Consider the following 13,120-nt stretch of genomic DNA (forward strand, 5'->3'; position numbering starts at 1 on the left):
CTTGGGTCCATCAGAGGTTGTGACTAATTTATAAACAGGCACCCTATGGAACTCTAGTGGAGGTAATCGTGGATCACATTTTGAGAACCAAGTAAAACTTAAGTAAGATTTGTAGTGGCCAGAAAAAAAGTGATTGATAAGGAAGGACTTCCTCACTGTCCAAAGGGGAAGCTCAGGACTTAAGCCTCTGCCTTTAGTAGGTGTCTTTCCCCCCAAGCTTTATAGTCAGATATTTAACTGCCTTGTAAACATCTCTGCAAATTCAGATGTCGTATCAATTCCATTGTTTTCCACCATTACCCCAGCCACCCATAAGCTGCTTCTTGTGTTCTCTGTTTGGCATAGTTTACCCGTTTTCACCCACATGTGAACTATGTGGGTCGTCTTTGATTTCTCTCTCACTTCCTTCCATCAGTCATTCATAAATCCCTTTCTGGTCTGCCTCCTGAATTTTCATTAAATCACTTATATTATTTCCATCCCTAATACACCTAGTGCCTAATTGCTGGCCTTCACTTTTACTACTATATATAGACTTTCTCAGTTGGTCTCACCTCTACTTTCTTCTTCCTCTGAAATAAGTATCTTTTACCCTACCACTAAAGTAAAGTGATCTATCGAAAATGGAAACCTCACTATGGTATTCAGGAGTTCAAAAGCCCTTCAGTGTATAAAATGCAGATTTTCTTCCTCTGAAATAAGTATCTTTTACCCTACCACTAAAGTAAAGTGATCTATCTAAAATGGAAACCACACTATGGTATTCAGGAGTTCAAAAGCCCTTCAGTGCATAAAATGCAGATTCTTTAATGTAACTTATATAAGATTTCATGACTAGCCCATCTGGCCCCTGCCTATTATTCCATCTCTCCATACTTCCTACTGCCTATAGTAACACACTTATATGTTCCAGTAGTAGTAACTGCTGGTCATCCCTCTCTGCCATGTACAGACATTGCTGTTCTCTTTGCTTTTGCCAGTGTCACCGTCTTCGTGAAGTTCTGTGCCTCCCCTCTGCAACTCATAAGAACATGCCTTACTCGTTCTTTCTTTTTTTTTTTTTTAACTAGTATGCTTTGTTTCAAATTAACATACTTTCCTTGTAGCCTCTCCTCCTCTTGCTTTGGGTGGGATCACTCTCCTCACTGTGTCCATTTTTCTCTTTGCAGACTACATTACTTCATTGAATTATATTTATTTGTGGCCTTTTCCCCATTCCTTCATACACATGCCTCAATAATTTCTTTAAGGGCAAAAACCTATGTCTTTCTCATTTCTGTAGTTTCAATTCTAGCGTTGTTCTGGCACACATATCCCCAGTAGGTGAGTTCAGTCACTCAGTTGAATGACTCCTGGACTGAGTCGACCTCATGGACTTGAGTCGACCTCATGGACTGTAGCACACCAGGCCTCCCTGTCCATCACCAACTCCCGGAGCTTGCTCAAGACATGTCCATCAAGTCAGTGATGCCATCCGACCATCTCATCCTCTGTTGTCCCCTTCTCCTCCTACCTTCAATCTTTCCCAGCATCAGGGTCTTTTCCAATGAATCAGTTCTTCACATCAGGTGGCCAAAGTACTAGGGCTTCAGCTTCAGCATCAGTCCTTCCAATGAATATTCAGGACTGATTTCCTTTAGGACTGACTAGTTGGATCTCCTTGCAGTCTAAGGAAAGAGTATGATCACACGACCTTCATTAAATTCCCAAATTTATTACCAAATGGACAAATAAAATTGCTACCCTCAAACACATTCAAGCGCAGGAACCATAAATACTGTACAATCTGATAGATACATATGACTTAAGAGCCCTTTTAACCTGGGTATTGACTTATTAAGATTGCCTTCTTTGTGCCTCAGAAGAAAACTGGTTTCTCAAATTCTCTCAATTCTGCCCCTTTATCTCTTCAAGAGGAAGATAAATCCTTAAAATATCAACTATTACCAGTTCAGTGCTGGGAGGAGATAGAAATTTTCAGTTTGTACTTCCTCATGAATGAAAGGCATACTTGTAATAAGTTTATAAGAGAAAAATATGCTTTATACTGTAAGATATGTATTTGTTTTAGACTTAGTAGCTAAGCTTCACCCAAGTTTGGGAACAATTATACTTTAGAACATGGCTTAATTTAACACATGATATTCTGAAGAATTTTACATTCCTTCAAAGCTAGCTTATCTCTTGACCTTGGGTAAGTTGCTTAATCTCTTGGAGCACTTAATGTTTCTGTCTCTCAGTGGGGAGAGAATATGGGGATAACTCTTATTCTAACCCAGTCTGATTTCTTCAAAGAGCAAATGAGAAATTGAATATGAAAGCAGGTGGGAAACTTTAAAGCACCGTACAAATAAAGTGGTATTTAGTGTTCAAAAAAGTCTGTGTTACATATTTTGATATTATATTAGAACAGTTTTTTGATTTTTGTCATTTGGGAGGAGTTTAAAAGTGGGGGGCATGGGAAGTATTTGTAGTGTTTGTTTCTTTTTGTTTTTTTTTTCCAAAAAGAATATTAAGCTTAATGTTAGTTCCTTTCACACCATTGGAATACTTAAACCTAGCAGAAGGGTCATCCTTTTGCTGCTAAAAAGTTGCTTCATATTAAACATGAGTACTCCCAAGGAGGTATCTGTGATGGTAATTTTTTTCCATGTTCAACACCATAGGTATCTATGCCAGCAGCTCACGCAACATCATCTGCTCCCACCGTAACTTTAGTACAGCTGCCCAATGGGCAGACAGTTCAAGTCCATGGAGTTATTCAGGCGGCCCAGCCATCAGTTATTCAGTCTCCACAAGTCCAGACAGTTCAGGTATGTGTATAAAAAGTTCTGCATCTACTTTCATAACTGTCGTTGATAGCCATATTTCTCTTCCTCTCATTATGAAAATAGGAACATGTCTAGTTTAGAGTTTTATTTTATAGTAATTATGGAATATGCTGCATCTGTATAGTCACCTTAAGTATAGGAACATATATACACAAGAACAGACATAATAAAAAACTGTTTCTTAAACTGGAGGAAAAAAAGAATTGATTGGGAAAAATCATAAAGTATACGGGATAAAGTGGAAATGTTGGGAGAGACTATAAGGGTACCTCAGGGAAATAAGATGCAAAATAATAACTTTGTAATTATTTTCTAAGCATGCAATTGGAAAAAACAGCCCTTGTCAAAAATTAATAACCTTACCTAAGGTATTATTTGAATTTTAGAGAAAAACAACTATGTTTACAAGTCTTAAGTTAGAGTATATACAACTTCGAAATGATACCTTCAGAAATTGTACCTTAAGAATCAGGTATTTTTCCATGCATGTTATCTTATTCTTTGGAGAGATTGTTCCTTTAATTTGGATCCAAGGGGAATAAAGGCATGTAAACCTCTACTTAACTGTAGGGAACCTAGGGCAGTATACGTCTTTGCAATGAGCTTATTGGGGAAGGAAAAAAAAAAGACTTGAACGTTCATTCAAGTAGGCCATAACCCCAGCCTCCCATTTCATATTTTTTGCTTCACAGTCTTCCTGTAAGGACTTAAAAAGACTTTTCTCCGGAACTCAGGTGAGTCCTAGGTCCTATTTTTAGAAAGGAAGGTGAGAAATTATTCTTTATATCTTTGTCCCTTCTCTCTAAACATGGAACTCAAGGTTTAAATAAAAATCTTAGGTATCTTCTAGGTGTAGGCCAAACTCGTTACCTATCCAGCCCTTAATCTGTTACTTAGTTTCCCTATTTACATCCTTCTCCCCTCCTCCAAATGGTAGTCTGGCATTACTTCAACTCTTTCAGAGAAAGGAGGCAATCTCCAGAGGTAACCAGTTTATAATCGGGTGATTGCTAAAATATTCTTCCCTGAGGTGAACCAGAATACCTTTCTAAAAGTATTACCTAGTGGTCCCAATTCTATCCTCAGAAACAAGCAAATTGAACTCCTTTTTCTATTGGACTGCTTCCTTTTCCCTATCTCCCACATCCTTCCCATTAAAAATATGTCCAGACCAAGTAAATGCCTGTTTTTCTTCAGCCATTTATAATCGACATTGCTTTGTTTCCTCTTTACCATCCATGTCGTCATCTTGTGGGTGAGAGCTGTCTTCTTTCTTTTCCCCTTGAGTACAGTAGCCAGATTGATTGATACTTGTAGAGGGGAGAAGTCCCTTCTTTGTCTTCTATTAGTGTCATCAAAGGATATAATAGATGTTAACTCACCTCTACTTCATTTGATCTCTGTGCTTTGGTTTGCTTGGACATTTAGGGCAGGGGTAAAAGGAGAAAGAAGAATGAATGTTTTTATATAAGTAAAATCATCAAGTTGTAATATTGAAAAGGAATTTGTTGTTACTAAATAGATGGTATAGTCCAGGTAAAGACTGAAGAATTTGTTATTTCTATAGAACCACACTGACTGAACAATAGTCTCCTATCTTTTGTCTCAGTTTTTATTTCATTGAATGCTGCCTAACTGTTGTTCATATGATGTATGCCATTACTAATTCCCTGCTTGTATCTTCCTCTTGATAATAGTGGAAAGAACCTGACCTTCTAGTCAGGAGACCTAGATTCCAGATCTCACATTAACCTTTACTTTTTCTTTTTCACTTACGATAGGAGGTCTTTCTATAAAGAACACACAAAAATTAACACAAAATTTGCTAACATTATAAATATTGGTTTTAATAATGTTTAATTGTTGATTATATTCTTAATTTTAATCTTTACTCTGTGGTAAGAATAATAATAATGACCATTAACTTGTAGAAATGTGTGAGCTGTGCTTATAATTAGAAACCTGAATTCCAGAAACAGAAACACAAACAGTATTTTTAATTTAAAGGCCCTAAACCATGGAGAAGCTATTAAACTTCAGTGGTATTTCAGCTGGTTCACAGTGATTAGAATTAATCATTAGAGAATGGTTTATAACAGAAGAGGTGATCAAACAAGGAGAGAACTGATTCCTCAAACTTCTTGATGGAAGAATATTAGTATTCTAGAACAGCATTTCTGAAATATATAAGGTACATTTCTCTTGATGTGAGAATAAGATATTAAGATTTCTGTTTATCTTTTTTCATCTCAGAGGATTAGAAACTAAGCTTTACTAATATTTCATATTCATCAGTGCCCTAACTTATCCCTTAGGTATACGTGTAAGTCAGATCTCACAGATTATGTAAAAATTCCCACAAAAATAATGGGAGTTACACAAATGTATAGAAGTTAACAGTATCATCCTCACTTTTCATTTGTTAATTTTGGATGCATTTTTAATACAATGCAGTTAAAACATTGCATAGGATTTATGGATTATGTTACCTTAAATTATTACATTCATTCCTTCAACGAATTTTTATTGATCACATGCTATGTGCCAGTCACTGTTCTAGGTGCTGTGAAAGCAGCAGTGAGCAAATAATACTTCTCTATTCTCATGAAGATCACATTTGAGCGAAGAGAGACAATGAAAAAATAAATTATGTCAGGTGAGGATAAGTGCTGGGAAGATAATTAAAGCAGGGGAAAGGGATAGAGAATAATGTGGAGGGAAGGGTATTTTATTTTATGTAGAGTGGTCAGGGAACACAAAGAGCAGAAAACTAGAAAGCAGTGAAGGAGGCTAAGCCATACAAATAATAAAAGCAAGTCCAGAGGCCCAAAAGTGAAAGTATAGCAAGATGACATGGCCTGAATAGAGTGAGCAAGAGGGATTGTGGTTGGCACTGAAGTTTTTGATACAGCCTTTGCAGTACTTCATAATGTGGTGGAGACACACATTATGTCTTTTGTGATGGACGCACACACAAGTCTTTTGTGCAAGGTATCCAGTAGTTATCATATAGCAAATATTTGAGTTGCTGAACAAACACAAGGATGTTACTTGTTTATTTTTACATGACAAGTGTTCCAAAGTTGCTGATCTTTATAATGGCAAGCAAGAGATAACCTATAAAGGATATGTTAACTAACAGATATTTTTGAAAAAAAGAAATTCTTTTCAACTATCCTTTCTGAGAGAAGGTGACATTTTAACAATGTATGAGAGAATACCTCCATTTTGAAAAGAAATCATGCTTTGGACAGAATATTTTGAATATAGAAGTTTGGAAATGTTCCCATACTTTTTTTTAACTGAAAACAGTATAGATTTGTCACCTAGAAACTCAAATGTATATACTTTTAAAACTCTGGAAATAGAGTTTTCCAAACTATTCAGAAGTGTTCTTGAGTTTCAGGAGGTGTTGAACTTATTTGTTAAAATGTAAAAGCTTTTATTAGCATGTAATAACTGACCAAGAGTCAGGGAGATGAAAGTATACTAGTAAATTTCATCAAAAGTTTGTGCAATTGATAGATGAAAGTGAAAAAAAAAAATGATTGTTTTATTTAGTAGGCCCAATCACAAAGCACTTATTCCTATATCCACATGTCATGAACTCCTTTTTTCAGCAGTTGCAGATGTCAGATCACATTTCAGAAAGTCCAGGCTTCGAATCATATTTTTGCGTCACTGTTATAAAATATTAAATGGTTTCTTAATGAACCATATTAAAGCACATCACTCTTGTTGCTATGAAATATTAAGAAATTTACAAGTGTATTTTAATACTTACATTGACTCTTTAAAATTAATTTGTTTTATGATATAGATAATACTTAAAACTTGAAAATAAATGTATGTGCTTATATCAGATTTTCTTATTTATAAGGGAGATCTGCAGATCAAAACAGTCTGGAGATTACTGCTCTAGACTTCTATTAAACTCCTTGATCCAGTGAATAAACTTTGGCCCTAAACCTGAGCCTGAACTGTACTCCAGGAAAGTGCTTAAGTTTTCAGGGGACCATGTATAGTTTGAGAAAACATTTAATACAACCATTTTTAAAATTTTGTGCTAGTCACTGTATATTTTATTTTGACATTTCAAATAACATCGAAATAGGGATTTTTTTTTTCCTTCTTATATAAATAGGAGGTATGGTTTTTTAACAAACTTTGTCTTAACAAATAAAGAAAATATTGAGAAATACAGATCTAAAAGGTTCAGTGATGGGTTTGGCTTTTTTTAAATTTCTTGACCTATAAGTGGCCATGATTAAAGTCCTATTTAAGGAACTCAGGAAGGGATTAATAATAGAGGCAGGAGGAGGTGAAGACCAGAGGAAGGGGCTCTGTCATTGGAATGTGATGATAGTCTTTGATACTTACAAGTGGGATATAGTTTTTCATGTTATTTTTTTAATAACCTATTAAACGTGTTGAACTGTTATTATTTAAAAGGATTTTAATGGTGCTTAATGGTCTTAGCAATGAGGATTTAGTGGTTTAGGGGGCAGGTTTGGTTTTTTTGTTTGGTTTTGGTTTGAGGTGGGGTATGGTGTTGGGGGTGGGGGGAGTTTTGTTTGTTTTTTGGTAGATAGTCCATAGGAATTGGCTTCATATTCATAATTCTAAGTTCTCTCTGGATAGTATTCCACCAAAGAGGAAATACTACATTCATTAAGTAGTATTGAATAGTTCTGAATTCCCTTTACATTTAAAAAATTGCAGTACGTATCACTTATATGTGGAATTTTAAAAATACGACAAACTAGTGAATATATTAAAAAAGAAACAGACTCACAGATACAGAGAACAAACTAGTGGTTACCTGTGGGGATAGGGATGAGGAAAGTGGCAATATAGGAGTAGGGGCTAAGAGGTACAAACTATTATGTATAAAATAAGCTATAAGAACTTATTGTGCAACACAGGGAATATAGCCAATATTTTATAACTGTAAATGGGACATCGCCTTTAAAAATTGTGACTCACTATACTGTATACTTATAAATTACATTGTACAGCAGTCATACTTCAATTTTTTTTTTTTGAATTGCAATCGTAGAGTATAAGTTAGTTCCTTTTGTGTGAATTGACAAGTTATTTCAGGTAAGAGGAATAGGAGACTTTGTTCTACTGGGAGCAATAGATGCATTGAGTTTGGGGGAAAAAATTAAAGGCCATATATTTAAAAAGCAGTGTTAATTTGTTTCATTTCAAAATTGTCCTATGTGTGGTTTATGTAGCATATTTTAAAGTTGTTATTTTAAGGACTTTCAACTTGGAAGAGTGTGCTTTAGTTCAGTTCAGTCGCTCAATCGTGTCCAACTCTTTGCGACCCCATGAATCGCAGCATGCCAGGCTTCCCTGTCCATCACCAACTCCTGGAGCTCACTCAAACTCACGCCTATCGAATCAGTGATGCCATCCAGCCATCTCATCCTCTGTCGTCCCCTTCTCCTGCCCCCAATCCCTCCCAGCATCAGAGTCTTTTCCAATGAGTCAACTCTTCACATGAGTGTGCTTGCATCATTATATATCCTTGAAAGAAGGTTGTAAGAATGAGAGTTAAGCAAAAAAAGACAGAATGTAGAGAAACTAAGGTTCTAAAAAACATTAATGAGGATAAACATTTGTCAGGTTATTCACTTTGAGTTCGATCTTGTTATCCATTGAAATTCTGATTCTCTGCTAAGGCCTTTTTACAACTCCTCATCAGCTCTACATCTTTGAGAAAGTCTGTGTAGAGACTCTGCTGAGTGAGCTAGTTAACAGCAGCTACAGATTAGTGGGAAAGTGTTCTTTGTGTTCGTTTGGCAGTAACTATAGTGTTGTTCGGAGAAGGCAATGGCACCCCACTCCAGTACTCTTGCCTGGAAAATCCCATGGACGGAGGTGCCTGGTAGGCTGCAGTCCGTGGGGTCCCAAAGAGTCGGAAACAACTGAACGACTTCACTTTCACTTTTCACTTTCATGCATTGGAGAAGGACATGGCAACCCACTCCAGTGTTCTTGCCTGGAGAATCCCAGGGATGGGGGAGCCTGGTAGGTTGCCATCTATGGGGTCGCACAGAGTCGGACACGACTGAAGCGACTTAGCAGCAGCAGCATAGTGTTGTTACTCTACCATGAATCACAGGTCTATAGGACTATACTTGGTTTACTTTAAAAATGTTTTAAGGGGCACATACATTACTTTAACATAGATCTATTTTGTGAAAAATTACTAGATTTAACAAACTTCATTTTAAAGTGAGTGTGTATCACAAAGCCCTCCGAATACAACTGCCTGCTGTCCAGAACCCTTAGGCTCGGACCACATACTTGATTTCTCAAGTTTCTCTTAACTGTGTTTGTTCTTAACTGCCTTTGCCATAAATTTTGATAAGGCGCTATCCCACATAGACCCTTTTGCCTTGGTTAAATTTAATTCTCACTCCGACAGCAGCATGCTCACCTAGGTTAGGAGAGAGCAAGAGGCTCCTGCTGTTTAGCCTAGGGAAACTTGGCAGTGTAAATTTGACAGACTAGCTTACCTAAATGACTGAAGTTCTAGTCTAAAAATGGTCTGAAAATGCTCTGGGTTGCTGCTTCTGACAAAATTGGTTTGAGATTGGAACCAGCAGGATACTGATGCTAGTATCAAATTTAGTTGACATCTAAATTTGAGATGTCAGGTGTTTACAGTGGCTTCACTACTTCATAGCTTTGTGACTTGGGTGATTTACTTAAACGCTTTGTGCCTCAGTTATTCCATCTATAAACTGGACATACTAATGGTACTTATCTAGTACCTAAAGTGAGTAATGTAATATATGTATATGCTTTAACATATCATCTGCCACATAGTAAGTTCTCAGTAAATGCTAGTTGCTGCTATTATTATTATCCCACATAAAATCTGTATTCATTTACCTTTATTCCTTCTCAATCCAAGCGTACTTTCCAGAATACACAGTTCTTTACCTTGAAGTTTTGCTTAATAAAAATTGTGGATTGCCAACTTTGACACATGTCTAAATGTAGCAGAGGACTTCTTCCAGAATTGCTAGAAAAAGCCATCTGGAACATGGTTGAAGGATCACCGATCTTACTTGTACAATTGTAAATACACTCAAAAGTATTTACACATCAGTTAAAGGAAAATATTTGTACAATCAGTAGACTGACAGCTAGATATTTAGTCATTTATTCTTTCCTTTGTGTCAGAACTTTATTTTACTTGGTAGTTTTGTTCTAACTATAAGAAAACAACTGACAGGTGATACTGATACATTCAGTGTTGATTATAAGAAGACCTGAAAGAGATTAGGCTGAATTTGGATATCACAAAAGTTTGGTTTTGACAAAAAAATTTTAGGTTCTCTGACTTCTGTAGGATGGGGAAAAAAGGGGAGAGGAAAGGGATGGTATGATTATTTCCCATAAAAACTAATTTTCTACTGAAGCATGTATAAGGTTGATATATGCCCTTTTGTATTTTACCTTTTCTTAAAATTCATAAAAATTTTATGGGAACTAAATTTGATTATCATGATAAAGTTCTTCTTTATTTTCAGATTTCAACTATTGCAGAAAGTGAAGATTCACAGGAGTCAGTGGATAGTGTAACCGATTCCCAAAAACGAAGAGAGATTCTTTCAAGGAGGCCTTCCTACAGGTATGTAGGTAGTTGAATAGTTAAAAGAATTTAGGATCAGAAGTATAAAGGTGTACCCCTGTGTAGTTACAGATGAAGAGATGTCAGAACGCCAGTTAGATGCTCTATTCAGGACCATACAGAACATGTCTTTTCATCTTGAGTTGCTTCTCTCAAATAAGTTGAAGCTTGTCATATAGAATAAGAGCACTTCTTAATCTGAACATGTTGTGTCTGACTCTTTGTGACCCCATCAACTACAGCCCACCAGTCTCCTCCCTCCATGGGATTTTCCAGGCAAGAATACTCGAGTGAATAGCCATTTCCTTCTCCAGAGGATCCTCCTGACTCAGGGATCGAACCAGGCATTGCAGGCAGATTCTTTACCATCTGAGCCACCAGAGAAGCCTTACTCTGAACAGTCCTGGATAAAAGATTGATTTTTTTTTTTTCCTTCTGTTTTTGTAGACTGTGCTGGCTGCTGCTTTTCTGTTTAAAAGATTGGAATACATTTGATAAGGTTATAGCATTTTCTAGTTATAAGTCAGTTCTGAGACTGTACCATGTACTTCATAACACATTTCTTATTCCATGGTACTTAGCATGATAACTGCTTGTTAATTTAATAGTTGCTTAGGGTGATGTTTGATGATATTCCCTAATTTTAGGGGCACCTTACTGCAGTTTTATGTTCAGCTACAAAAGTTGCCTAATCCATACCTTGCTTCCAAGATGGACCAAAACTGTTTTTAGTACTACATAGAAATTGGAGCCATATTAAGTATTTCCAGGAAGAGCAATTCCACAAATCTTTTAAGTTCAATTCATAGTTTAATAAACTTCAAGCTTATTCTTCCCTTCTTTAGCCTACATTATTTCTATTTATATATATTTCTATTTTTCAAAGGAATGTTATATCTTTTCCATTTTCTTGGCTGTTAAGCCAGCCCTTTTCTTTATCCTCACAATTTAATTAGGGATCCTAAAGAAATACCAGTAAATTGAGGTCTTGAGGATTCTGTGTTACCAAGTATGTGTTGTATTTATTTATACTCATAATTCTCAAAATATAGCTAGTTTTATCTTTTAACTTTGAAATATATCTAGTGTTACTATGTAAGACATTTGATCCTGAAGCAAATTCAACTTGATACTAAGAAACAAGCTACATGGCTTCTCTATATAAGTTCTAGGTAAACCCTAGCTGTAACCTTATGATACATGATGTGTTTTATGTTGGAAAAAAATCTTTTTTTTTTTTTTTGCCTTAATTGGCACCACACATGTGTAGAGAAGGGTATCTTCCCTTATAATCAAACCTCCATAATGGAGTATGCCATTATTTTGCTTTTAGTTTATGAACTCTCAAAACCTAGCCTGTATGTCTTAATTTGATTATAACAAGATCTGTATCAATATTCTTAGGTTATTTTTGTGAAGTTGGAGAAATGGGAATTAAATAATACATGCTGGGTTTTTATTGGAACAGCCCAGCTTTATAGTGATCAGTTTTTACCCAGAGGAAGTCCTTGAAGGGTTCTCACTGGATTTCATCTGGCTTGGTGTTTTTATCAGTAATTGAGCTGAAAACATAAAAGCCATGTTTATCAGATCAACAAATAACAGAAACTTAAGGGCAAAGTACCCTAAGAGATGGTAGAATAAAAACCTTGAAAGATCATAGCAGCCAAGGGAAATAGAGTGAAACGAATAGTCACACTTTATTTTTGGGGGCTACAAATCACTGCAGATGGTGACTGCAGCCATGAAATTAAAAGACGCTTTACTCCTTGGAAGGAAAGTTATGACCAACCTAGATAGCATATTCAAAAGTAGAGACATTACTTTGCCAACAAAGGTCTGTCTGGTCAAGGCCATGGTTTTTCCAGTGGTCATGTATGGATGTGAGAGTTGGACTGTGAAGAAAGCTGAGCGCCAAAGAATTGATGCTTTTGAACTGTGGTGTTGGAGAAGACTCTTGAGAGTCCCATGGACTGCAAGGAGATCCAACCAGTCCATTCTGAAGGAGATCAGCCCTGGGTGTTCTTTGGAAGGAATGATGCTAAAGCTGAAACTCCAGCACTTTGGCCACCTCATGCAAAGAGTTGACTCATTGGAAAAGACTCTGATGCTGGGAGGGATTGGGGGCAGGAGGAGAAGGGGACGACAGAGGATGAGATGGCTGGATGGCATCACTGACTCTATGAACATGAGTTTGAGTGAACTCCGGAAGTTGATGATGGACAGGGAGTCCTGGCGTGCTGCAGTTCATGGGGTCGCAAAGAGTCAGACACGACTGAGTGACTGAACTGAACTGAACTAAACTATAGGATAAAATGTTGAGGATAATGGTAAAATTTCTGAACTTGAGTTTAAAATAAAATCAGTTATTCCCATACAGGATTCTGGATTAAGAATTCATCTAAAAAAGATAATGTTCTTTAATTATCATTGATTAAATGTGGTTGCCAAAAAAGCCAATACACCATAAGATTGTATTGGTTTAAAAGAAAAAAATAACCTAGTGTCTAGATTAAAGTGAAAGTTGCCCAGTTGTATCCAAGTGTTTTACCCCATGGACTATAAAGTCCATGAAATTTTCCAGGCCAGACTACTGGAGTGGGTAGCTGTTCCCTTCTCCAGGAGATCTTCCCAA

The 13,120-nt window shown here is 36.4% G+C and overlaps 2 protein-coding genes across 12 annotated transcripts in view; one reads left to right on the plus strand and one right to left on the minus strand.

The window, feature by feature from the left end:
* The window catches only part of CREB1 (cAMP responsive element binding protein 1), a 73,417-nt gene that overhangs the window by 22,475 nt on the left and 37,822 nt on the right, over positions 1-13,120 (plus strand). For 7 of the 11 annotated variants that reach the window (XM_061382762.1, XM_061382729.1, XM_061382751.1 and 4 more), the window contains 3 exons: positions 2,667-2,813; positions 3,524-3,565; positions 10,385-10,485. In XM_061382762.1, coding sequence (XP_061238746.1) covers positions 2,667-2,813; positions 3,524-3,565; positions 10,385-10,485 — 290 coding nt within the window. Of the gene's footprint in view, positions 1-2,666; positions 2,814-3,523; positions 3,566-5,383; positions 5,488-10,384; positions 10,486-13,120 lie in introns of those variants that run through there. The other 4 variants (XM_061382778.1, XM_061382772.1, XM_061382815.1 and 1 more) reach the window with 3 other exon arrangements.
* METTL21A (methyltransferase 21A, HSPA lysine) overlaps positions 1-13,120 on the minus strand; it is a 71,724-nt gene that overhangs the window by 21,482 nt on the left and 37,122 nt on the right. The window contains exon 4 of the transcript XR_009729973.1: positions 1,514-1,667. The gene's annotated coding sequence lies outside the window, so the exon portion shown is untranslated. The remainder of the gene's footprint in view (positions 1-1,513; positions 1,668-13,120) is intronic.

Source organism: Bos javanicus, chromosome 2, assembly GCF_032452875.1.
Source record: "Bos javanicus breed banteng chromosome 2, ARS-OSU_banteng_1.0, whole genome shotgun sequence".
Lineage (NCBI taxonomy): Eukaryota > Metazoa > Chordata > Mammalia > Artiodactyla > Bovidae > Bos > Bos javanicus.